At 33.9% G+C, this 26368-nt stretch overlaps 3 protein-coding genes and 1 pseudogene across 11 annotated transcripts in view; 1 reads left to right on the plus strand and 3 right to left on the minus strand.

Moving 5' to 3' along the window:
* Positions 1-927: 927 nt before the first annotated feature.
* Positions 928-4810, minus strand: LOC125866714 (SEC14 cytosolic factor). The gene is made up of 6 exons (XM_049547049.1): positions 4503-4810; positions 3932-4187; positions 2637-2673; positions 2182-2299; positions 1365-1477; positions 928-1238 (listed from the first exon to the last, which is right to left on the minus strand). Exons 1-6 carry the CDS (start codon positions 4572-4574, stop codon positions 1112-1114), a joined length of 723 nt encoding a protein of 240 aa, XP_049403006.1. The 5' UTR covers positions 4575-4810; the 3' UTR covers positions 928-1111.
* An 880-nt stretch (positions 4811-5690) lies between these two features.
* Positions 5691-9522, minus strand: LOC125866715 (sec14 cytosolic factor-like). Its single transcript, XM_049547050.1, has 6 exons — positions 9252-9522; positions 8688-8943; positions 7938-7974; positions 6932-7049; positions 6153-6263; positions 5691-6051 (listed from the first exon to the last, which is right to left on the minus strand). The coding sequence occupies exons 1-6, from the start codon at positions 9321-9323 to the stop codon at positions 5923-5925; spliced, it is 723 nt and encodes a 240-aa protein (XP_049403007.1). The 5' UTR covers positions 9324-9522; the 3' UTR covers positions 5691-5922.
* Positions 9523-11010: 1488 nt separating this feature from the next.
* On the minus strand, positions 11011-14110 carry LOC125866716 (CRAL-TRIO domain-containing protein YKL091C-like; annotated as a pseudogene).
* A 7646-nt stretch (positions 14111-21756) lies between these two features.
* LOC125866712 (putative disease resistance RPP13-like protein 3) overlaps positions 21757-26368 on the plus strand; it is a 59357-nt gene continuing 54745 nt past the window's right edge. For 2 of the 9 annotated variants that reach the window (XM_049547042.1, XM_049547048.1), the window contains exon 1: positions 21757-23029. In XM_049547042.1, the coding sequence (XP_049402999.1) occupies positions 22017-23029 (1013 nt within the window). In that variant the 5' untranslated portion in view covers positions 21757-22016. Of the gene's footprint in view, positions 24681-26368 lie in introns of all 9 variants that reach the window. The other 7 variants (XR_007446555.1, XM_049547043.1, XM_049547039.1 and 4 more) reach the window with 7 other exon arrangements.

Consider the following 26368-nt stretch of genomic DNA (forward strand, 5'->3'; position numbering starts at 1 on the left):
CCATAGTTTGAACATATCAGAATATCCAAAAGTGTCACATTGACAAAATAACATATACCAATGTTCCTTTTACAAATAAATGTTTGCGGTTACAAATTTTGAAATACACATAATTTTATAAAAAAATCGCTAATCAACAATAATAATAACTAGTTATTCTTAATATAGGCCCTTCACACAATAATATAATCTTTTACACCAAGGATGAGCCTGTTTAACATAATTTAAAATTATGAGTACTTTTTTTTTACAAGATATAAACTTATGAATTAAATTTTATATTTTTAAAAAATTGAAATCATCATTTTTAGATAATTTAAAATTTGAAATCATGATGCAAAATACTAAGGCGCTTTTTTGAGGTTAAACTATCTTAATTGTATTATTATGAGTATTATCTCAGAAGCACATACATTTTTTACATGAAAATTAAAGGGGAACTTACATATATCCCACTAATTTAGGAGCTAATTACTTAGATACACTCTCGTTCACAATATTACGTCTCTTGTCAGATTTTGGTGCCTCCAAATACGTCAAAATACGCTTATCTCGAATACATGAGGTCAAAATTAAGTATAATTTATTCTAGATACATTGTATCCAAGTAGATTCACATAAATCTGGAATACATAGCAAATCTCCCTCGCCTCTCTTCCATCTCGCTCACCACTTTCCCATTTATCTAGTATCCCAAATAAATCACTCTAGATACATACAAATACATATATCTAGTGTGAATCACATGTATCTGAGATACAAACGAATCTCACTCACCTCTCTCTCTATTTTTGTGTATCTGATAGAAAAAATACATGTATCTAAGTATATATATTTTCTTCAATATATAGTAGAAAACTCTTAGTTAGTGATAAAATACGTAATATTTTGAAACTATAGATAATAGTTATATATATAGTAGTTAAGTATGTCTAATTATATAATTTTTCCAAAATTAAATATGTTGGACCCGTGCTTAGTACGGGCCATAGCCCATCTAGTATATGACTTAAGGTTAAATAAGTAAAGCTTTTTTAGTAACATAAATAGTATCTCTATGAAGCTATTCTTTTTCATCTTGTTTCACATTTATAGATTCCTCTACTTTGTGTTAGTAGTTCACAGCAACATCCTGCATAAGTACAAGTTTAGCGCGCCCTCCATACTCCTCCGGTAAGGCATCTTCACCGACCTCTCGGATGAACTTTTCCTTTTCTTCTTCACTTGTAACAATCCTCATCTGTATAGTGTTTTGATATTAGAACAGTTGGGAGAGTTTTAGAAAATGATCAAGTTTGCAGAAGTTGATCTAGTGTTAAAGACTATTCGTTTGAACGTGCATTTTGTAAAATGCACATCGACATATCTTCTCTTGAGTTGCCTTTTCAAGGAAGCGACAAACAAATCGCCATATGGTGACAAAGAATTGTGGCATGTGTAAAAGGTAACAAGCCGCTAAGCGCTCAGGATAGTATGCCTGTAGAAAGAAACTGTGTGAGATGAAGCTAGCAGCATTAATACCAAAGAACATATCAGCATTCCTGTGTGGCCTTCAGAAATTTGTTCGGTATATTGCTTGGACTCTTCAAAATGTCATTGGGTGCCCGTCAGATACTCCAAAAGTAGTGCATTTTTGGAGGGTCTGCCGCAGATACGACAACATTTTTAGAAAGTCTGAGTAACATAGATTGGTCCTAATTTGTCTAAATCAAGATACAAGAGCTTAAGAGGAGAAACAATTTTGACCAAAATATTCGGAGGTTTTAAGGAGCATATTCAAATTATTTCATTACATCAAGGGGACACCTCATGGCTATGTTGCTCAAACCCTCCAAAAAATGTTGCCGCAACCATGTCAGATCCTCCAAAAATGCATAGCTTTTGGAGGATCAGACACACACCCGGTAATATGTTTGAAGAGTCCGAGCAGCATTGTCTCATAGTGAAAGCAAACCAAAGCCTTAACTATAGCTCAAATGTGAGAGTTCAATACCAGCTACGGCCTACGTAAAGAGTCTAGTGAGTTGTTCTACTAAGCTGTTAATCTCGACTCTTGTCTTATAGCTGACAAGAGACGTATAACGTTGTCCATGGTACAAGATTTATGTATCTTTTCATAACACTGGCTATGTGTGTCTCAGTACTAATGGTTTGCGTACTATAGAACGGCAAATGGGTTACCTGTAAAAACTGAAAACCAGTTATCAATCCACGAGTATCAACATTGCTATAGGTAATATTCTGGAGATCAAGAATTGCAATAAGTTTCTCATTTCCTATTTCTCTACCATTGAATGAACTGAAACAAGCACAAAAGAGGTCCAAGTTAGAAACAGAACTATGATTCTCAGTAGAAAAAACATATTTCAAGAGAGGAATAGCTGATGCACCCTCGAGTCGAAATCACAAAACCTCCCAAATATAAAATTTCCAGGTTACATTTACAATAGTGTCAAATCTATTGCATCAAATATCAGCATAAACCCCTCTCATTTCCTTCTTTCTATCAATCACTTACTCAAAACAGACACTTTGATTCGCGTAAAGCAAAGTAAATGTTAAAAAGTTTAGAAGTTATCCCTCATGTGCAACTTTCCAAATAGTCAAAGAACAACATGGTTAAATGAAAATGATACCTTGCGATTGTTTTGTCTAGTAGATGAATGACGAATTCTGCATAAGAAGTGAATGTGTCAATACTAACTTTATCGTTAATAGAAATCATTAGCATCATACAGAAAGAAGGAGGAAGAATTGAGAAGGACTTATTCAAGAAATCCCCTTACCAGTCACCACAAAAAAAATCATTTATATTACCAGAGATGAATCATTTACCAGATTGCAACTTGATAAACACTTTAGTTCGTTGCTGTTTGTCCATTTAAATGCATTAGCCAATGTTTCCTCAATAAAAAATATGAATTTCTCGGAATTTAAGAGTTTCGCATATCCTTTTTTACTTTCATTTCACCAAGTAGGAAGTTTACCTAGAGTATGTAACGCCTACGACCCATTATTTGACCACCTTGATCCAAGCAAACTTATCCTGATTGGATCATGACCCGTTTATTAATTTGAGGCGCATTCATCTACTCAAGTTTGACTCATTCCGTCCATTTGCCACCTCTTCTTGCAGATATCCAATATTATGGATCAGTTTTGTTTTATTTTAAACATTGCAGCTGGTTAGATATTAGTTAGCAGTGTGTGTCTCACAGCTTCTCCACACAAAGCAACTTATAATTAACTAAACATAATCAATGACCCTTACACATAATATCCCTTTCAATAATATATTATTGGCCGCAAGGATTAGTGATTTTTAAGTGCTTGAAAGAAAACTATTTTCCTGCTGGAGATTCCCTTTGGGAGTTTATCAGATATCAAGGTTAGAGATAGCGTCCACTGGCCACTTTTCAGTCATATCTTTGAAAAATAACTATTGTCATGGAGTTTCAAATTTCGCGGTAACTCCATGACAGTAGCTATGTATAAAAAAAATCCATGTATCAAGCGATCGCCCAACGACAAGAAGTCAAGTCCAAGAAAGTAACAACTAACTACAAGACTGTTTAAATTAAAAACTTGTCCTATGGCCCATTAGCAAGACAATAAAAAATAAAAAGGCATCATTGAGGCAACCAACCAGGATATTTCTTATCAAAAGAACACAAACAAGATAAACATTCATGGACTAACCAAGAAACAAGAAAATCAATATGCAATATATGAGAATTGCATGTTTGGCCAAGTTCTAAAATAACATATTTTGAAAAGTGTCGTTTTCAAAAATGTTTTCAGCTTCTGCTACTTCGCAAAAACACTTATTTTCTCCGAAAAACTTCGCCAATCATCAACACTTATAATCTCTCAAAAGTCAACAGGATATAAAAACATAAAATAAACTTTACTCTAATGGAAAAGAAATTACTCTTGAATTGAACTTGATCTTTGGAAGGAAAATGCTTGTTAACTTTGACTATCACAATAGGGTGTCCACTCTTGGACAATCCCTGCAAATAAAGTTTTTCAGCTGCTAATTCATCTGCAACTTCAGAATCAGAGATGTAACCAAGTGGAACCATCTCAGCCCTCCATTTTTTCCACTGACAAAACATCTTTGCAGCTTTCTCTGGGTCCATTGATCTTGCAATCAAGAACCTCATTAATGTCTTCTCTCCATAACCCTACAACAAGTCAACAGCAACAAACAAAAAAAACTCATTATCAGTACAAAGATTTGAACTTTACACTAATATAGCAAAAAGGGGGTCATTTTATTTTCAAAACAAGAACTATCAGTACAAAAATTTTAACTTAATACTAAAAGAGAAAAAGGGGTCATTTTTTTTCCAAAAAAAAGAGCAATCAGTACAAAGATTTGAACTTTACACTAAAAGAGAATGAAGGGTTCATTTTTTTTTTTAAGAAAGAGCTGATTATCAGTACAAAGATTTGAACTTTACACTAAAAGAGGAAAAAGGAGGTCATTTTTTTCTTACTTCAGTGGAAGATCCAAGCTTTTCAACTGATTTCCTCATTTGGGTCAATGCAACTTCTTGATTTCTGTCCATTTTTCAGGTTTGTTTCCCAACTTACAAAGAATGGTTTTGGGGAAGGAGAAGAAAAATTTCACACTGATTTTTTTTCTCCTGTAAAGTATAAAGTTCAATGTTTTGGGGGAATAAAGACACAAAGAGAAAAAGTTAGAAAACTCAAAAGATTGGGTCAAATCAAAGAAGTAGATATTAATGGCTGAAACATGAGGGAGAAGACCAATGAATAATGGAGTAAAAGAGAAGAAGTGGTGTGGCTTATGACAGTTGGATTTGTTTGTCAATGAAGTCCCCTTTACTATTTTTTTTTTATATATTATTGTTATTATTACTATTATTAAAAAAAATTATTTAGTAGATGATTTTGTGAATTTTTTTTTATTTAGTAGATGATTTTGTGAAATTAACTTAAATATAGATGTGAAAATAATTCAATTTATTTGAGACTTAAGACGTAACTTTTTGGTAATCATATGTGAGTTCTATGTTCTTAGTTTGTCTCAATATTTAAAAGAAAATATAATTACATGTCTGCACTTAAGTTTTCGAAATTACAATTCGTACAATATTTTGCTCGCCAAATATGTGTCTTGTGTATTCAAATACATGTATCTCAGATATATGTAAACAAGATATATTTATTTTTGTGTATCTAAAATTGAAATGTAATTGAAACACACTAATCTAGGAGTAAATTACGCGTCATATGATTCTGCATATCCTGAAATGTAATTTTTTTTAAAATTCTATTATTTCGAGCATTAGGTAGTTTTCACGACTTCTTCCATATAATTCTTCTTCAATTTCTAGTTGTGTATATCGTTCTGTTAATTGGAATTTCATTATATCTAGGATTCACAATGGTAATTATTATTATGTTATTGAGACATTTTAAAACTTGACAAGATATATGAGTTTAGATACACAAATATACAATAAATAGATATTCAGATATACCACAAATATCAATCAAGTACATGATTAGATACAAAGCAGAATCAATAGATACATGAATCTATATTACATATTAGCTATAACATGCATAATTCAATTACATTCTCAAATACACACTAGATATATCATTGGTACAGCTCAAATACATAGTAGATAATACATACTTGAAATTTAGTACAAAATTATTGAATAGTTGGATAGTAAATAATTATTTGAAAATATAGAGTGGATTAATAAATAAGAATTAAACATGTTGGGCCTGTGCTCAGATTGGGCAACAGCCTATCTGGTATGACTAGAAGTAAACAAGATGTAAAATTTTTAGTAACATAAATAGTGGAGTAGTATGTCTTGGAGCTATTCTTTTTCATCTTATTTTACATTTCTATTATTCCTCTACTTTATGTTAGTGTTAGTAGTTCACAGCAACATCCTGCAAAAGTACAAGTTTAGCGCGCCCTCCATACTCCTCCGGTAAGACGTCTTCACCGACCTCTCGGATGAACTCTTGCTTCTGTTCTTCACTCATGACAATCCTCATCTGTGTAGTGATTTGATATTAGAAACAAAGACTATACATTTAAACACACATTTTTGTTAAACGTTGCATCATCGGATGGAAAATTATGCACACTGACGTACCTTCCGTTGAGTTGCTTTATCAAGGAAGCGACATATAAATCGCCATACAGTGACAAAGAATTGTGGCATGTGTAAAATGTAACAAGTAGCTAAGCGCTCAGGGTAGTATGCCTGTAGAAAGAAATTGTGTGAAATGTAGCTTAGCAGCATCAAAATAACACACAGAAATATAGAGAAATGAACATTATATCAGCATTCCAATGTGGCCTTCAGCAATTTGTTTAGTTTATTGCTCCCTATGTGGCCCAGACTTCTCAAAAATGTCATCATTTAGCTGCACATCAGCATCAGATCCTCCAAAAGTAGAGCATTTTTGGAGGGTCTGCCACGGGTGCCACATCATTTTTAGAAAGTCCAAGCAACAAAGATTGGTCCTAATTTGTCTAAATCAAGATTCAAGAGCTTAAGAGGAGAAACAATTTTGACCAAAATTTTCGGAGATTTTAAGTTAGTAGAGCATATCCAAACTATTACGTTACATCAATGGCACCTCATAACTATGTTGTTCAAACCCTCCAAAAATGTTACTACAACCATGTCGGATTCTCCAAAAAAAGCATAGCTTTTGGAGGATCAGACACACACACAACAATATGTTTGAAGAGTCCGAGCAACATTGTCTCATAGTGCAAGCAAACCAAAGCCTGTCTAGTGAGTTCTTCTACTAAGCCGCTAATCTTGACTATTTGAACTGTCTTATAGTGTATCTTTTCATAACACTGGTAATGTGCGTCTCTATAGTAATGGGTTTGCGTACTTTAGAAAGGCAAAGGGGTTACCTGTAAAAACTGAAAACCAGTGATCAATCCACGAGTATCAACATTGCTATAGGTAATATTCTGGAGATCAAGAATTGCAATAAGTTTCTCATTACCTATTTCTCTACCATTGAATGAACTGAAACAAGCAGAAAAGAGGTCCAAGTTAGACACAGAACCATGATTCTCAGTACATAAAACATAATTTCGAGAGAGGAATAGCTGAGGAACCCGCGAGTCGAAGTCACAAAACCTCCAAAAGATAAATTTTCCAGGTTACATTATACTGTAGTGTCAAATCTATTGCATTAGATAACAGGAGAGATGTAATTCCTCTACACTTTCTTGTTAAGGCAATCCTCTTCATTAGTAGCATTTACCTCACTAAGCAGTTCATTGTTATCATCATTTCTTGGACAAGAACAAGATGAAAGTTTCCGTCATTACTTCGCGCCTCATTGAAAAGACAGATATCAGAGCGACAAGAACAACAAAACAGAAAAGTAGCACCTAAAAGGATCTACAATCCCAAATAAGCAGTTAAGCACACACACAATCTCCTGAGCGGTATAGAATAGTAGGGAAAATGATGCCCAACAAAGCACCATCATAACAAGACAGTTCATACAATATTCTAGTCAAACATATGCTTTGATTTCTCTCAAATCACAAGCAATTGTAAATGATGTTAAATACATAAACTTTCTAGTGCAAGTTCCCTTCACCCCCTCCCCCCACGGCCCCACCCCACCCTCTGTGTAGAAATATCAGCACAAACCTCTCATTTCCTTCTTTCTCTCAATCACTTAGTGGTCGTTTGGTAGGATGTACAAGAATAGTGTTGAATAAGATGTATTAGTAATACACAAAGCTATTTTTTCTAATGCATCCTACCATATGACCCCTTACTCAAAACAGACACTTTGATTTACATAAAACAAAGTAAATGTCAAAAACTTTGCAAGTTATACTTAATGTGCAATTTCCCAACTGGTCAAAGAGCAACATGGTTGAATGAAAATGATACCTTGCAATTGTTTTGTCGAGTGCATGAACCACGAATTCTGCATAAGAGGCGAATGTGTCAATACTAACTTAATCGTTAAGAGGAATCATTAGCATCCTACAAAAAGAAGAAGAATTGAGAAGGATTTATTCAAGAAATCCCCTTACTAGTCACCCCCCCAAAAAAATAATCATTCATTATATTACCAGAGATAGGGTGCATGTCATTTTCCTACTGGATATTCCCTTTGAGAGGTATCAGGTATCAAGTTTGAAATAGTGTTCACTGGCCACTTTTCGGTCATAACATTGAAAAATAACTACTATCACGGAGTTCAAATTTCACAAGAACTCCAAGTCTGTCTCAATTTGTTGTCTTACTGTCCATTTTAGTTCGTTCAAAAAATAATGTCTCTTTACTTTTTTGGCAACTTTTTAGTTTTAACTTTGCACGTGACATCTTTAAAATCACAAGATTAAAAAACATTTTGGTATATTGACCACAACACTTCTTTACTTTCTTTAACGCCGTCTCAAATCAAAACCAAACTAACAAATTGAAACAGAGGGACTACAAGATTGTCTAAATTAAGGACTTGTCCACAATAAAAGAAAAAAAGTTATCATTGTGAGAACCAACCAGAATATATCTCATAAAAAAAAAACACAAACAAGATGAACAATCATGGACTAACCAAGAACATCAGAATGCAATATTAACTATAAACAAAGAAATGAAAAGGAGCTTTACTCATAAGGGAAAAGAATTTACTCTTGAATTGAACTTGATCCTTGGAAGCAAAGTGCTTGTTAAGTTTGATTATAGCAACAGGATACCCATTCTTGGACAATCCCTGTAAATAAACTTTTTCAGCTGCTGATTCATCTGCAACTTCAGAATCAGTAATGTACCCAAGTGGAACCATTTCAGCCCTCCATTTTTTCCACTGACAAAACATCTTTGCAGCTTTCTCTGGGTTCATTGATCTTGCAATCAAGAACCTCATCAATGTCTTCTCTCCATAACTCTACAACAACAACAAAAAAAACTGATTATCAGTACAAAGATTTGAACTTTATACTAAAAGAGGAAAAGGGTGTCATTTTTTTTAAAAAAAGAACTGATTATCAGTGCAAAGATTTGAACTTTACACCAAAATACGAAAACGGTGTCATTTTTTTTATAAAAAAAATCTGATTATCACTACAAATATTTGAACTTTACACTACAAGAGGAAAAAGGGGATCATTTATTTTTAAAAAAGAACTGATTATCATCAGTACAAAGATTTGAACTTTATACTAAAAAGGGAAAATGGGGTCATTTTTTTCTTACTTCAGTGGAAGATCCTAGCTTTTCAACTGATTTCCTCATTTTAGCCAATGCAATTTCTTGATTTCTGTCCATTTTCAGTTTTCTTCTCCCCCCTCCCAAACTTCAAAAGAATGGTTTTTTGGGAAAGAAATACACAAAGAGAAAAAGTTAGTAGAAAACTTAAAAGAGTGTCTCATTAATGGCAATTAATGGCCAAACTGTTTGGCCCAAACATGTCGAAAGGGACCAAGCTCATGGAATAGAAGAGAAGAAGAGTGGTGTCTGTGGATATGATATTTGATTTGTTTGTTCTTGAATTTTCCTTTATTATTTCTTTAATATTATTATTATTATTATTATTATTATTATTAAATTTATTTTTCACTTTTATTTATTTTATTTAGAATTATCCACAACATGCTCAGTAAAATCTTATAAATGAGATCTCAAAAGGTTAAAATCTATTTAGACCTTACCATTGCTTCATGAAAGTAGAGAAACTGTTTCTAAAAGACTGTCGTCTCAAGTGTAACAATCTTGATATAAAGGAGAAGAAGACAATGAAGAGAGATCGAAAAATGAAACAGTGCAAAAGTAACTAGAACAACAATAAAATCATGTGATAATTGAAATGCTATAAACAACATATTAGGGTAGATTAGTATTAAAAAATAATAATAAACAATGATAAAAATAAAAAGCAAGAACTACAATAATATAACTAGTATCATCGCTAACACTAGTCACCTTAAGCAACACAACCTACTATCCTTTTACCATAATATGAGTCCTCCTCACCCTCTTATCTAGGGTCATATTTTTAGTAACTTGAAGTCGCCTCATATCATGTCTTATCACCTCTCTCTCCAATACTTTTTCGGCCTACCTCTGTCTCTCTTCGTACGCTCTATAACCAACTTCTCGCACTTTCTCATTGGTGCGTTTATGCTTCTCTTTTTCAGATGTCTAAACCATCTTAGTCTAATTGCTCATCTTATCGACCAAAGAGTCACAATCACCTTATCTCGGATATCCTCATTTATAATACTCCTAGTATGATCACACATTCATCTCGACATCCGCAACATGCATTTTCTAAAGATAAGATTTCTTGATTAGCCAACACTCAGACACATACAATAAAGTTGATCTAACTATCCCTTTTTATTTGACTAATATAAAAATAATCTAATTTATTTCAGATTAAGACAGTTTTTATTATTGCTGTGGTATGGATTTCCGTTTAGCTAATGAAAATATGAAAAATCTCCTTCTCTATATGTAGCACAGACATTATCGAATATTATGTCCAATTTTTAAGAGTGAACAATATTATATACTATTACTATCAGTAGGCATTTGGACATGCCATGATTTCAAATTAATTCTAGGATATATGATTCGAAATTGTTATTTCAAATTTCAAATTATCTAAAAAGTGTAATTTGAAATTTCAAATTGTGATTATGATATAGGCTTAAATAAGTCAAACCTCATTAATCACTTACCTAAAAAGCCAATTTATCTATTTGAAAATATTAATGACCAACGTAAAGAAGTTATAGCACGCAAATTTTTATTTATTATCTAGTCACAAGCTTTTGGTCCTCCTTTTAAGTGTGAATTCAGTTACGTCTTCAAACATAATTAGATATCCAAGCACGAGAAGATTAATAATTAACTTCTAAACTAGTAGTAAGATTTATGTTGTTATGTTTGTGTAATTAAGTAGTTTTTTTTTTTTAATAAGAATTAAACATGTTGAGCCCGTGCTCAGTACGGGCCACAGCCCATCTGGTATGACTAGAAGTAAACAAGATGTAAAACTTTTAGCAACATAAATAGTAGTATGTTTATGAAGCTATTCTTTTTCATCTTATTTCACATTTCTATTATTCCTCTACTTTGTGTTTCTGTTAGTAGTTCACAACAACATCCTGCAAAAGTACAAGTTTAGCGCGCCCTCCATACTCCTCCGGTACGACGTCTTCACCGACCTCTCGGATAAACTCTTGCTTCTGTTCTTCACTCATGACAATCCTCATCTGTGTAGTAATTTGATATTAGAAACGAAGACTATACATTTACATGTGCATTATGTTAAACATAACATCACGCGATGGGCAATTATGCACACTGACGTACCTTCTGTTGAGTTACTTTATCAAGGAAGCGACAAACAAATCGCCATATGGTGACGAAGAATTGTGGCATGTGTAAAAGGTAACAAGTAGCTAAGCGCTCAGGGTAGTATGCCTGTAGAAAGAAACTGTGTGAAATGTAGCTGGCAGAATCAATATAAAGAACTGAACTATATATATTAGCATTCCAATGTCATTGGGTGTGCGCTAGCGTCAGATCCTCCAAAAGGAGTGCATTTGTGGAGGGTTTTCCACGGGTGCCACATCATTTTTAGAAAATTCAAGAGACATAGATTGCTCCTCATTTGTCCAAATCAAGATTCAAGAACTTAAGAAGAGCAACAATTTTGATCAAAATTTAAGTTAGTGGAGCATATCCAAACTATATGTTACATCAATGGCACCTCATAGCTATGTTGCTCAGACCTCCAAAAATGTTGCGGGCAACCATGTCGGATCCTCCAAAAAAAGCATAGCTCTAGGAGGATCAGACACACACCTAACAATATGTTTGAAGAGTTTGAGCAATATTATAGTGAGTTCTTCTACTAAGTCGTTAATCTTGACTCTTTGAACTGTCTTATAGCTGACAAGAGACGTATAACGCTGTCCATGGTAGAAGAATTATGGATCTTTACATAACACTGATTATGTGCGTCTCTATACTAATGGTTTGCGCACTATAGAAAGACAAAGGGATAACCTGTAAAAACTGAAAACCAGTGATCATTCCACGAACATCAACATTGCTATAGGTAATATTCTGGAGATCAAGAATTCCAATAAGTTTCTCGTTTCCTATTTCTCTACCATTGAACGAACTGAAACGAGCACAAAGGAGGTCCAAGTTAGAAACAGAACCATGATTCTCAGTATAAAAAACATATTTCGATAGATGAATAGCTGAGGAACACGTGAGTCGAAGTTACAAAACCTCCAAAAGCTAAATTTTCCAGGTTACATTATACTATAGTGTCAAATCTATTGCATCAGATAACAGGAGAGACGTAATTCCTCTGTACTTTCTTGTTAAAACAATCATCTTCATTAGATAGTGTTTACCTCACTAAGCAGTTTATTGTTATCACCATATTTTGGACAAGAACGAGAAGAAAGTTTCCTTCATTACTTCGCGCCTCATTGAAAAGACAGATAGCAGAGCGACTAAAACAACACAATTGAAAAGTAGCACGTAAAAGGATCTACAATCCCAAAAAAACACACTCATAACAAGACTCTTCATACAATATTCTAGTCAAACATATGCATTCATTTTTCTCAAATCACAAGTCACAATTAGTTGTAAATGATATTAAACTTTCTAGTGCAAGTTCCCTTCACAAGTCTCAAGCAGTTGTAAATGATATTAGTTATACATAGCATAATACCAAAAAGAGTGACAAGATATTAGTAAAACACAAAGCTAATGCATGCATTATTTTTTCTAACACATCCTACCATACGACTCCATACTCAAAACAGACACTTCGATTTACACAAAACAAAGTAAATGTTAAAAACTTTACAAGTTATCCCTCAAGTGCAACTTTCCAAATGGTCAAAGAGCAACACGGTTGAATGAGAATGATACCTTGCAATTGTTTTGTCTAGTAGATGAACCACATATTCTGCATAAGAGGCGAATGTGTCAATACTAGCACCATAGTTGAGAGTAATCATTAGCATCCTATAGAAACGGAGAGACTACAACATCAACATACCTAGTGAAATCCCACAAAGTGGGGTCTAGGGAGGGTAGAGTGTACGCAAACCTTACCACACAAAATTGTCTAATTACACTTGACCAATGGCCCATTAGCAGGACAATAAAAGATAAAAAGGCATCATTGAGAGAACCAACCAGAATATTTCTCATAAAAAAACACAAACAAGATAAACAGTCATGGACTAGCCAAGAACAAGAACATCAAAAAAGAACTGTTACTCTTAAGGGAAAAAAAAAATTTACTCTTGAATTGTACTTGATCCTTGGAAGGAAAATGTTTGCTAAGTTTGATTATCGAAACAGGATACCCATTCTTGGACAATCCCTGTAAATAAACTTTTTCAGCTACTGATTTGCAATCAAGAACCTCATCAATGTCTTCTCTCCATAACTCTACAACAACAACAACAACAACAAACTGATTATCAGTACAAAGATTTGAACTTTACACTAAAATAGGAAAAAATGGAGCATTTTCTTTAGGCATAATACATAAATATGTCCCTTAAGTCCATTTCAACTAGCATCTATACCCTCAAACTTTTGATAGACAGTTAAATTTATATGAAGTGACATAATACACATAGGAGGCTACACAGGACACTAAATTGTCACGTACGACATCACCTAAGACGAATATACTTATTTGTTTAATTTTATATAAATTTAAGTGTCTGGTTATGCAAATCAAAGTTAGAGCACATAGATGTCAATTGAGGTCAACTTAAACAACAAGTTTTTGTATTATGCAGTTTCTTTTCTAAAGAAGAACTGATTATTAGTACAAAGATTTGAACTTTACACTAAAATAAGAAAAGGGGGTCAAATTTTTTTTAAAAAAGAACTGATTATCAGTACAAAGATTTGAACTTCACACTAAAATAGGAAAATGGGGGTCATTTTTTCTCACTTCAGTGGAAGATCCAAGCTTTTCAACTGATTTCCTCATTTGTGTCAATGCAATTTCTTGATTTCTGTCCATTTTCAGTTTTCTTTTTCCCCCCAAACTTCAAAAGAATGATTTTTGTGAAAGGAGAAGACAAATAAATACACAAAGTGAAAAAAATATATAAAAATAGGGAACTTAAAAAGTGTCAAATCAAATAAATGGCAATTAATGGCCGAACTATGTATAGATGGACCAAGTAATGGAATAGAAGGGAGGAGATAGTTTAGTGTGGATATTTTGTTTTATTTTTTCTTCATTTGATATATTTCATGTGCGTATTAAAATCCAACTAATTTCGATGGCAGGTAGATGTATTGTTCCATATCAAATGTTTTTTAATATACAAGATTTGAATTCGAAATTTTAAATTAAGGAAGAAACATTCTGTTCACATCCTTTGGTGATAATTTGTTTATTTATGAATTACCCTTATTATTAGTTTATTATTGTTATTAATATTATAAAATTTATTTTATTTAATAATAGGATGATTTATGAAATAAGCTTAAACATTGTATGAAAATAATCTAATTTATTTTGAGATTAAGATATAGTAGTTTTTATTATTGTTGTGCTAGCAAAGACATTATCGAGTATTTTATCCAATTTGTAAGAGTGAACAATATTATAATTTGTAGGTGTTTGAACATGTCACAATTTCAAATTAATTCTTGGATATATGATTTGAAATTATTATTTCAAATTCCAAATTATCTAAAATGTATGAATTGAGATCTCAAATCGTGTTTTTTTTTAAAAGAATAATTAATTGTTTTTATTGTTGACTGGTATTATCAGTAATTTTTAAAATTGAACAAAATATATTACTAGCTTTTAGGCTTAAATAAGTCAAACCTCATTGATCACTTACCTAAAAATTTAATTTATTTATTAAAGTTATTAATGACTAACTTTACGTTTTCAAGTCTACCATTGGCGCTATTAATAGGAGTTCTAATACATTAGCCTATTTTTTTCCCTCACTCATTTAACATGCAATATGAGATACACAATAATACCTCTGGGAATTATTTATTTTACCTTTTATATAAGGTAATAATTCCATCATTTTAATATAAATAGTGAGACAAAATAATATCGAAATTAGCTAGTACCTCAAATCAAATAGTGCATAAAGTTAATTTCAACACATTTATTTATCTTTTCTTTTACCTGTTGTAAATTTGTGATACTTTTTCCCTAGTAAAAATGCCTCACTAGAAGTCTAGAATGTAACCCATTTAATATTAATATTCACTCTATCTCATTTTTATATGAAGGTGCTACTGTTTGGAGAGTAAAACTAGTATTATTTTTTACTAAAATCTCATATATATTTTTTTTCAAATTTTAGACATCAAGTATATGACTTATATTTTTCATATAGTTTTCAAATATGCAAATATTATATTTAGAAAGTTTAAATCAATGCATACCACAAATGGTAAAAGAAGAAAACAACAGCATCACGATGATTCCACAACAACAACTAAATGAGTTTGCGATAATTATTGATAATGTTGTTGGAATCTTGAATTTTCACAGAATTTGTGATTTTAGCTTTGAGTTTACCTTGTGGTAATCTCCTTCAACTCATCATTTGTCTGCAATGCATAAATTAATTGTAATTAGCACCTTTTATATATAAATATATGACAAAATGACCAAAGAATATAGTTCAATCATCAAATGTTAAAAATATTTATCATAGAAAAGAGTAATTAAAATGTAAGAAAAATTCATTCAAAAGAAAAGTTATTTGACTCTATACACTTTCCAAGGGTAATTTGTATAGTTTTTACTTTTATCCTAGAGATAATGGTAAAAAACACACGTTGCGGGTTTCACTTCTTATCTATCAGATGTTTCATTTTCTTACCTGAACTAAACACACCTAGTTGAGTGTGTTTTACTACATAGAGTGTGTGATAGTTGAGGTAGCAAACGAGAACAACTGATAGTTGAGATGTGAAAACTTGTGAAAAAGTGATAGTTTGTTACTTCCCATTGCTTCAGATTCATGTCCTCAAGAAGTAAAAACTTTAGTCGCGAGAATCCATATTCCTCTTCATCGGTTAGTTTCCAAATATGTCCGTGAAAGGCATTGATCTTTAAGTTTGAGCAGCTCAAGATTAGGTAACTTACTGAGAATGTTCATGTCTTCCCATTGTAGGTGTGTTGTGTACAATGTTAACTACTTAAGGTTTGTGGGAAATTGTCATAGTGTGGAATGCGTAGTCGATGAGAGATGGGATCCTTAGATAAGAAGGTATGAAGGTTGAGGACAGCGGCGGAGCCAGAATTTTCAATAAGGGGATTCAAAATTTGAACCTTGGGATTGAAACCCTAGTTGAACCTTGCTAACTGAAATTTAGATGTAGGGCATGAGGAAGACTCATTCCCTCACTATGATAGCCTTATATGGAAGAACGAGAGTTCTTAAAGAAAGCTTGATGGAGATGTTTGAAACCCTAGGATGAAGAGTCCAGCTTTCCGTCACGCTCAGGAAACGCATCTGGTGAAGAGGATTACCAGAGCTAGCACAAGAGGCAACATCTACAAGTCTTGTGGTCAACACGATTTGACTTCCATTATGATCATCCGGGAAAGATCTCCTCACATGCTGCCAAGCCTCGATAGACCACATATCATCTAGGACAATAAGATACTTCCTCCCTTTTAAACTTCGATAAACTCTTTCAGCTAATTGCTCATGAGTATTGTTTCTTTCTACTTCACAGTTGACCATGCCAATGGAGTGAAGAATACCAAGAAAAATTTCTCTGGTGTTAAATTCTTGAGATACATTTGTCCATGCTCGAACATAAAAATGGTATGTAATCAATGAATCATCATAAACTCGTCTAGCCAATGTGGTCTTGCCAATACCACCCATCCCTATAATGGGGACTACTTCGAGTCTTGATGATTGCACGATGAGTCGATCTTTTATCTTTAGAACCTCTTCATCTAGTCCAACAATTCTTTTTGATTCAATGTGAACTGAGAAGAAGTACAATATTGTTGTGTAACTCTTACTTGTGAGATTTTGTTGTTGAATCTTCTGACCTTTATCTTTTTCATAACCTCTCTTTGTATCAAACCAATTTCTTCAATTGCATATTCCAAGTTTTGATGAAAGATCGTATAAGCCTTTCTTCGTTCCTGCCTGCTTTGTCCTTCATATACATGTGATTCAATCATATCTTCCATTCCATGAGCAGTATCTTGGTCCATTCTTTCGAGATGTTTCATCTTTTTATCTTCATGGAAAACATTTGTAAAATCCTCAATAAATGTTTGAAAGAAGGTCAACTTCTCGCGGAGGATTTTAGTTTGCTCTTTTTTGTAAAGAACCCAATATCAGTTTCCGAGAGTTGATCTAGGCCTTGCAAAAGAGAAGTCACAGCAGCATACGACGCCATATCACTGTTTGTTTCTTACTAAAACATGGAAGAGTAAGGAGTTCTGAGTTCTTGATCAAGATGACCAAATTAAAGTCAATTCTATATGCATTTTCTTTAGAAAGAAATGAAGGGTACAAACATGTTTTTTTTAAGATTCAAGTTGGAATAAACAACACAATATAGTCAGATTGAGAAATGATATTCAATATACTTTTGCAGGTATCCATCAAGTTGGAATAGTTTAAATCAGATGAGTTCAAAAGTTTGGCACCATACCTGTGCAATTCCGCAAGTAGGATCTACGGAGGGTAAAGGGCACGCAACCTTATCCCTACCTTGTGAAGGTAGGCACGCTATTTTAAGTAGACTATTGGCTCAAGTAACGCATATAAAAATCAAGTTTGGAAAGGAAGTCTAGTAGGAAGAAGTCATGCTGAAAATAACGCAGAAGAATAGTAACAAAAGAAAATATAATATGGTAATTGAATAGAAAAATAATGTGATAATAAAATTGATGTCACGCCCGGAGCCTACACCCTGGGCGGGACCGGCACCCGGAGACCATTGCTGGCCCCAAGCGAACCCTTGGCATGGCTTTCTTAACTCAGCGGAAACTAAACTCAACAACACAACTCAATGCAATGAAAGGTTATAAAACAACCAACTGATAAAAATCTGGCCAAAAAGGCAACTCGAGTCTCAAAATAGAATATTTACATATATACATAGATAAGAGACTCAACACTAACTGACTGACTGTCTATGAAGCCTCTAAAATACTGAGATGGATGTTGGGACAGACCCCACAACATCCTAATAAAACAAAACTAAGATAACCAAATATCCGATCGAGTCCTCCGGAAAGCAAGGAGGCTCACCACTGAATCTGAAGTGCTCAGTTGGATCAACGACGTACTGGATGCTGATCCTGGGTACCTGTGTCTGCATCATAATAAGATGCAGGCCAACTGGCATCAGTACATGGAATGTACGAGTATGCGAGCCGGAAAGCTAAACCACAACTTAAGCTTGAAAGGAGTACAAGAGAACACTTACCTTGGCTTGGTTCGACTCATGAATAACCAAACTCAAAATAAAGCAATAAGACATATGCAATATATAAATAACTTGTAAAGCAGTGTAAACGACTTAGCTCATTAAGGATAAAACAATAACAAACTCAACTTTACTTATATAAAAGTAATATAGCTTTTGTGGGAGATTCTTTAACCGACAACCACCACTATGAGCCCTAGTGATGATACAACGTTTTACCTCACGTTGCCCAAGGACCATCTTATACCTTGCCGTGATATAGGACCTTACTTTTGCTTAGTGGATCCACTAGCCTAATCTTACGTGATCATCTAAAAAGAATGATACGTCAAGTCCCATGTTGGAGCATGGTTCTTATGGAGAGTTGAGTTAATATGAACTCGTGTCCCCAATTCGGTGCTCAATACTACTCCCGAAAATACTTTGGCTCATAAGTGTCTTTAAACACATCTTTCTTTGATTGAGATAATTACTCAAAACTTAGCCCAAAGGCTCTTTTGGAAAACATGATTCCCCTCTCACTCAAAAGTAAAAACATTTACAAACTTCTTTGGGAATACTTAGTTCCCTAATAGCTTTTGAGAAATGGACTCAATTTTATGCTCTTGACTTAACTTGAAACTCGATACTCTTCACTTGACTTGAAACTTGAGACTCTTTACTTAACTTGAAACTCTATACTCTTTGCTTGGCTTGAAACTTGAAACGAAGTTAAAATGTTCAATAACAACTCTTGAAAAGCTTTAAAAACTTGCTAGGACTTACTTCTTAACCTTATTTGACTTGACTCTAACTTCACTTTGACTTGATACTAACTTGCCTTGAATTGGATTGTGAATTCAAGGTGTTTGATCACATGATATGGAGGAGTTCTTGATGTTTAAACGTACCTTGGAGTATTGAAAACAACTATGAAACATTGGTACAATACCATGGAACATGCATGAAAGAGTGGGGAATAAAAGGGAGAACTTGGCGTCCTTGGCGCTCTGCAAGGCGTGGAGCGCCAGCCCTCAAAGTTCAGAGGGTCAGCTGAGGCGCTCTGCAGGGCGCGGCGCCCCAAGGGGTGAAGTTCAGAGCACTTCTTAGGGCGCTCTGGAAGGCGCGACGCGCCACCCCTTTTCCCCGACAACTTCGACTTTTCTCCTTCTCTTCTCCAACTCTAAGCTACCCTAACTTCAAAGACCCAACCACTAAGGATCATAAAATCCCTCAACATACAAGAGATTCAACTAAAAAACACAACCAAATCATGTCCCAAATCAACAAGAAACTTCAACAACACAATCAACAACATCAACAGCACAACCCAACAACTTCAACAACACAATCAATCTTTTCTCAATAATAAAAGGAGCTTGGTGTGTGGGGGAAAGGATCAACCCAACACTATAAACTCACATACCTAGTAGGGATCACCCCCGACGATATCCACGACGATCCTTGACGAAAATCCTTGCTTGATCTTCTCTTTCTCCTCTTCTTCTCCTCTTCACTCTCAAGCCCTAGCTCTCACTCTTTAAAATGGGACAAAATGATCCAAAAATCAGCCTAACACAACAATATAACCGCAAAAGAAATAGCTAGGGAAAAGACCAAAATGCCCTTAAAATTTCCGGACGGACTCCCTGCCAACTGCCCAACTTTCAAAGGGCATAACTCGCTCATACAAACTCGGAATTGAGTAAACTCAGTGGCGTTGGAAAGATCATTCTACGAACTGTGCAACCATAACTGGAACTCCACCTAAATCATCCTGAGCTAGAATTTATGGGTGTTCAAAGTTGGCCAAAAACTCACTTTTTCCCATACTTTGCCAAATTTCTAGATTTTTTAAAAAATTCTTTCCAAAAATGAAAATTTCCAATTTTTAAGCCTCTTCGTAGTCATTTCACATTGCCGGATGCTACAATTGAAGAATAAGATAGCAAGAGAGTAATAATAACAATACTGATACGGAAAACTTAAGTTGCTTGGACTTTTTACTTTTGGATCCGACCTCTAGATCTGCACCCGAGTCCGAGCAACTTAGAGGAAAACTAGATAACGCTCAACTTAATTTGTTAAATAACTCAATAATATGGAGCCCAAATGTAATCTTCTAACTTTGTTTCTTCTTGTATTTCTTTTCACAAAAATATTGAACTTTCAACTTCACACATAAAATCAATGTTAAATTTGTCTTACCTTCCCCTCCCACACAGCCTCTTTAAAAATGGCACAAATGAAGAAATTGCACTGACCCAAATGAGGAAATCAGTTGAAAAGCTTGGATCTTCCACTGATGTAAAAAAATTTTGAGTCCCCTTTTCCTCTTTTAGTGTAAAGTTCAAATCTTTGAACTGAGAATCAGTTTTGATTGTTTTTTTTTTTAAAAAAAAACCCCCTTTTTCCTCTTTCAGTGTAAAGTTCAAATCTTTTTACTGATAATCATTTTTTTTTTTGTAGAGTTATGGAGAGCAATAGTAATGAGGTTCTTGATTGCAAGAGTAACTTCTTTTCCCCCATAGTAAATGTTGATCTTGTTTGTGCTTAATTATTATTTCAGAAAGTCACGCTTCTTCTTGATTGCAAGAGTAACTTCTTTTCCCCCATAGTAAAGTTTCCTCTCTTTTTTTTGGGAAAATGCATAAGTACCCCCAGCCTATGCCCAAAATTCCTGAGACACACCTAACCTTTACTAAGGTCCTATTACCCCCCTGAACTTATTTTATATATAATTTCCTACCCCTTTTCGGCCTACGTGGCACTATCCTTGAAAAAATAGTCAACACGCACTGGGCCCACAAGATAGTGCCACGTAGGCCGAAAAGGGGTAGAAAATTATATATAAAATAAGTTCGGGGGGGTAATAGGACCTTAGTAAAGGTTAGGTGTGTCTCTGGGATTTTGGACATAGGCTGGGGAGTACTTATGCATTTTCCCCTTTTTTTTCTCTATACATTGCATTTTTGTTATTGTTATTGTTGTTGTTGTTGTGGGTTCGTACATAAATGTTGATCTTGTTTGTGCTTAATTATTATTGCAGAAAGTCACGCTTCTTCTTGATTCCAATTTTTTTCGACAAAGAAAGTGACCTTTTATAAATAATAACTATTAGTTGAATGACCATCTTAGAAAGTGACATTTCAATTTTTTTCGACAAAGAAAGTGACTTTACCTAACCATAGTTATTTTTCAAAGATATGACCAAAAAGTGGCTCATTACAGTATGAATGTAGTTTGGGCAAGTTGTATGACTTTGGTACAAGTCTTAAATACCATTGACTTCAATCAAAATAATTCAGAATTCTCTATTCTAACCATCCACCAACCCCACAAAGAGAAACAGACACAAAGAGAAGACTTCTCTTTACATAGCCTAAAAGTCTAGCATTCCCATCCATTACATTGCCTTCTTCTTTCATAAAGAACTGGTTTTGAGCATCTAAATCAACAACTCAGAACTTCCTAGTCTTCCACATACCTCTTACTGTCCTGTTTAGTAAGAAACTAACAAACAGCGATATGGCGGCGTATGCTGCTGTGACTTCACTTCTGCAAACCCTGGATCATTTATCTCAAACTCATACATCACATTCTCTTCTTTACAAAAAAGAGCATACTGAAGTCCTCAGTGAGAAGTACACCTTCCTTAAAACCTTTCTTGAGGATTTTACTAATATTTTTAATGAAGATATAAAGATGAAGCATCTGGAAAGGATGATCCAAGAAGCTGCTAATGGAGTGGAAGATACCATCGACTCACATGCATATGATAGCTCTGTCGTAGTACAAAGCAAGCGAGTACGAAGAAAGGCTGATATGATCTTTCATCAAAACTTGGAATATGCAATTGAGGAAATTGGTTTGATACAAAGAGAGGTTATGAAAAAGATAAAGGTCAGCAGTTTTAACAGCAAAATCTCACATTCAAGATATACTTCCTCACAGTTCCCTTTGGATCAAAAAGATATAATCGTTGGACTAGATGAAGATTTACTAAAGATAAAAGATCGACTCATTGTGCAATCATCAAGACTCGAAGTTGTCCCTATTATAGGGATGGGTGGTATTGGCAAGACCACACTGGCTAGAAGAGTTTATGATGATTCCTTGATTGCATACCATTTTTATGTGCGAGCTTGGACAAATGTATCTCAAGAATTTGACACTAGAGAAATTTTTCTTGGTATTCTTCGCTCCATTGGCGTGGTCAACGATGAAGTAGAAAGAAACAGTACTACTGACCAATTGGCTGAAAGAGTTTATCGAAGTTTAAAAGGGAGGAAGTATCTTATTGTCCTAGATGATATGTGGTCTATCGAGGCTTGGCAGCATGTGAGGAGATCATTTCCAGATGATCGTAATGGAAGTCGAATCGTGTTGACCACAAGGCTTGTAGATGTTGCCTCTTGTGCTTGCTCTGGCAATTCCCTTCACCAGATGCGTTTTCTGAGCATGGAGGAAAGCTGGACTCTTTTACGCGATAAGGTCTTTGGGAACGGTGGTTACCCTCCGGAATTGGAGAAAATTGGGAGGTACGTTGGCCATCAGTGTCAAGGGTTGCCACTTGCAGTTGTTGCAATTGGTGGACTACTTTCCAAGATGAGCAAGGAAACAAGTTCTTGGGAGAATGTTGCAGAAAAAGTAGGGTCACTTATGACCAGTGACACTGTGGATTGCTTGAACATACTTTCTTTGAGCTACAACCACTTGCCTCAGTACTTGAAAACATGCTTCCTTTATATGGGAGTTTTTGCAGAAACTCGTGAGATCCCGGTCTGGAAGTTAATAAAGTTATGGATTGCTGAGGACTTCGTCAAGAAAGTTAATCATAAAAATCTAGAAGATGTAGCGGAGGAAAATTTGAGGGAGTTGGTTGATAGAAGTTTGGTTTTGGTGGGGAAGCATACTTCCCTAGGAAAAATCAAGACTTGTAAGATGCATGATCTCATTCGAGATATGTGTTTAAGAGAAGCCCAATATGAAAATTTTATACACTTCAAAACGAGGTATTACAAAGATGATCTTCTAGAAAACATTAATTGTCTACGTCGTATAGTTGATTTCCATAAGTATACAGACAGTGGACTTTCTAAACTTATGCCACTCACACGTTCTGTTTTCTTCAAATATCCATACTTTTTTTGTTTCCTCTCACAGTCAAGCTTTAGATTACTTAGGATATTAGATGTTTGCTTTACATCTTCTTTGTTCTGTGGTCAGTCCATATCAGAACTTGTTCATTTGAGGTATCTTGCTTGTCTGTCCTTCGATGGTCTTATGCAATCACTATGCAAGCTACGGAATATACAGAACTTAGTTATTCATGATTTATGTCCATCTGGTTTAAGTTTGAGAACCCAGTTCCTACCATGGGAAGTTGTGAATATGCCTCAACTAAGACATATCCATACAAAAAAGTTTAGTCTTTTCATACCCCCACCTACATCACTAATTGCTGAGAGGGAGAATCATTTACAAACGTTAACCGGATTGATGCCCTCATCTTGTAATGAAGAGGTGTTTCTAAGAATTCCAAATTTGAAGAAGTTGGGAATTTTAATCCTTGATTATTCAGACACTATTCAGAAGTGTTATTGTCTTGATAATCTTGTACATTTAACTCAGCTTGAGAAGCTCAAAGTTGAGTTCAGAGAGAGTTATATGCTAATTTTCAGGTGGATGAGCGAAGATTGGATGGACCTTTCTTGGCTACACATTCCACATTGTGACAATTTCCCACCAAACCTTAAGAAGTTAACATTATGCAGAACACACCTACAATGGGAAGACATGAACATTCTCAGAAAATTACCTAATCTTGAGGTGCTCAAACTTAAACATCATGCCTTTCACGGACTAATTTGGAAACTAAGTGATGAAGACGAAGATGGATTCTTGAAGCTAAAGTTTTTACTTCTTGAGAACATGAATCTGATGCAATGGGAAGCAACAAGTTATCATTTCCCAAGCCTTGAGCACTTAGTTCTAACAGATTGCTATTTGTTGGAGCAAATTCCTTTCGACTTTGCGGAGATTCAGACACTACAGCTGATTGAACTACACGAATGTATGCGTTCTGTTCTTGTCTCAGCAGAGCAAATACAAGCGGAGCAACAAAGCTTGGGAAATGATGACCTCGTTATTCATGTGAACTCTATACGTGACTAAATATTAATCAAAAAGGTATAGATTTCTTATATTCATCATTTTCACTTATTTATACTATAAAAGGTGCTAATTAAAATTGGTTTGTGCATTGCAGTCGCAACGACTAGAAGATGGAGAGTACCATAAGGTATATATACTCAAGCAAATTTGCAGAAGTTCATGATCTTTCCTGTCTGTGTATTTCGATTTTTTTTTTTCAAATTCTGGGAAGTTATAAGTTAGTGAAATAGTCATGTTTCAACTTGTTCAGGACTGAGACGTAGTTTTGTGAATCTGATATCTATATACATTCATCAGAAAGAATGCATTACCTTTGAAATGTGTATATAGTTGAATAACTTCTCTTTTTATTGAAATTGATTCTATAAATCAGTTCTTCTCAACAAAATCTTTTCGTCCATACCAAACACACCCTTAGTGTTTCTTTGTTTTGCTCGTCTTAACTCTTATCTATACTTTTAACATTTTTTTGTGTTTTACTTGCTTCTTTTGTTACAATAATGTTTTATCATTTTAAATATGTTGACCTTTAATTAGTCAATTTTATTTTTTTCTTTAGTTCAAAACAATATAAGTAAAGAGACGTTGAAAAATTTCAAATACGTGAAATGTAATCTTCTCTTTATTTTGCTTTGCTCTTTCGATCTTAATTTATATAACATATTTCGCTTTTTAGTATGTCTCAAAACAAATTTACTACATTTTCTAATTTGAATATATATTAAAATTGTGGATATCATATTTTAGTCATGATGTTATACTTTAGTTAAAGAATATTTCTTTTTTACTTGTTCACTTTAGCAAATCAAGATCATAAAATTATTAATTGATTTTTTTATAATTGCAACGTCTAAGTCCGTTTGTATGTGTGCCAACTAATTCTATGATATACTATATCTATTACTCCTCACCAACCATGCATAAAGTAACTTTGTTAACATAGCTTGAACTGATAAGAAGAAATCATCACGTGTTCTTAGTTAGCTATATCTAGAATTTGAATTTAAAATCGCATAATTTTCAACACATGGCTTCATTGACCATCTTTCAAAAACAATATAAGATTTACATTTATTTTCTTTTTTTTGACCTGATACGTTGTTACACTGAATACGTTGTTGTGGTTGTTATATTGTCTTTGTGTATCTAAAGAGATATGGATGTGAGTGGGAACATCCCATGTGCATATGTTCAAGAAAGGGAGATTGAAAACAATGTGTATGAATTGTGCCTTGGTCCAAAAGAAATATAGAATGGTCCGTCATAATGATAATGAGTGAAAAATGTGAGTTATATTATTTTAGAAAAATAAAATAGGAATCTTTTGGGTGTTGAATTACAATTGGTTCTTGTCTATCTTTTTCGTCTTTTCCTTTTTTTTAAAGAGAATATTAAAAAAAAAAACTAAAAATAGAAAGTTAATTACCAAAAAGAGAAATACCAAAATAAACATACAAATTAATTCTAGATTAAGAAAATTAAAATATCATAATACTAAACTTATTTATTGAAACCTAATTTGAAAAGGATTTTCCTTTTTTGAAAATTATTCTTTCTTTTGAAAATGAAATAAAATTGATATTCTAAAATATGATTCTATTTTTGTAATTTTTCAATTTCAACAAATAAAACTTATCAAACTAAAACAATTTTTTTTTTTAAAAAAAACATAGTAGTGGATTTCCAAAAGTGGGTATAAGAAA

Source organism: Solanum stenotomum, chromosome 6 (assembly GCF_019186545.1).
Source record: "Solanum stenotomum isolate F172 chromosome 6, ASM1918654v1, whole genome shotgun sequence".
NCBI classification, from domain to species: domain Eukaryota; kingdom Viridiplantae; phylum Streptophyta; class Magnoliopsida; order Solanales; family Solanaceae; genus Solanum; species Solanum stenotomum.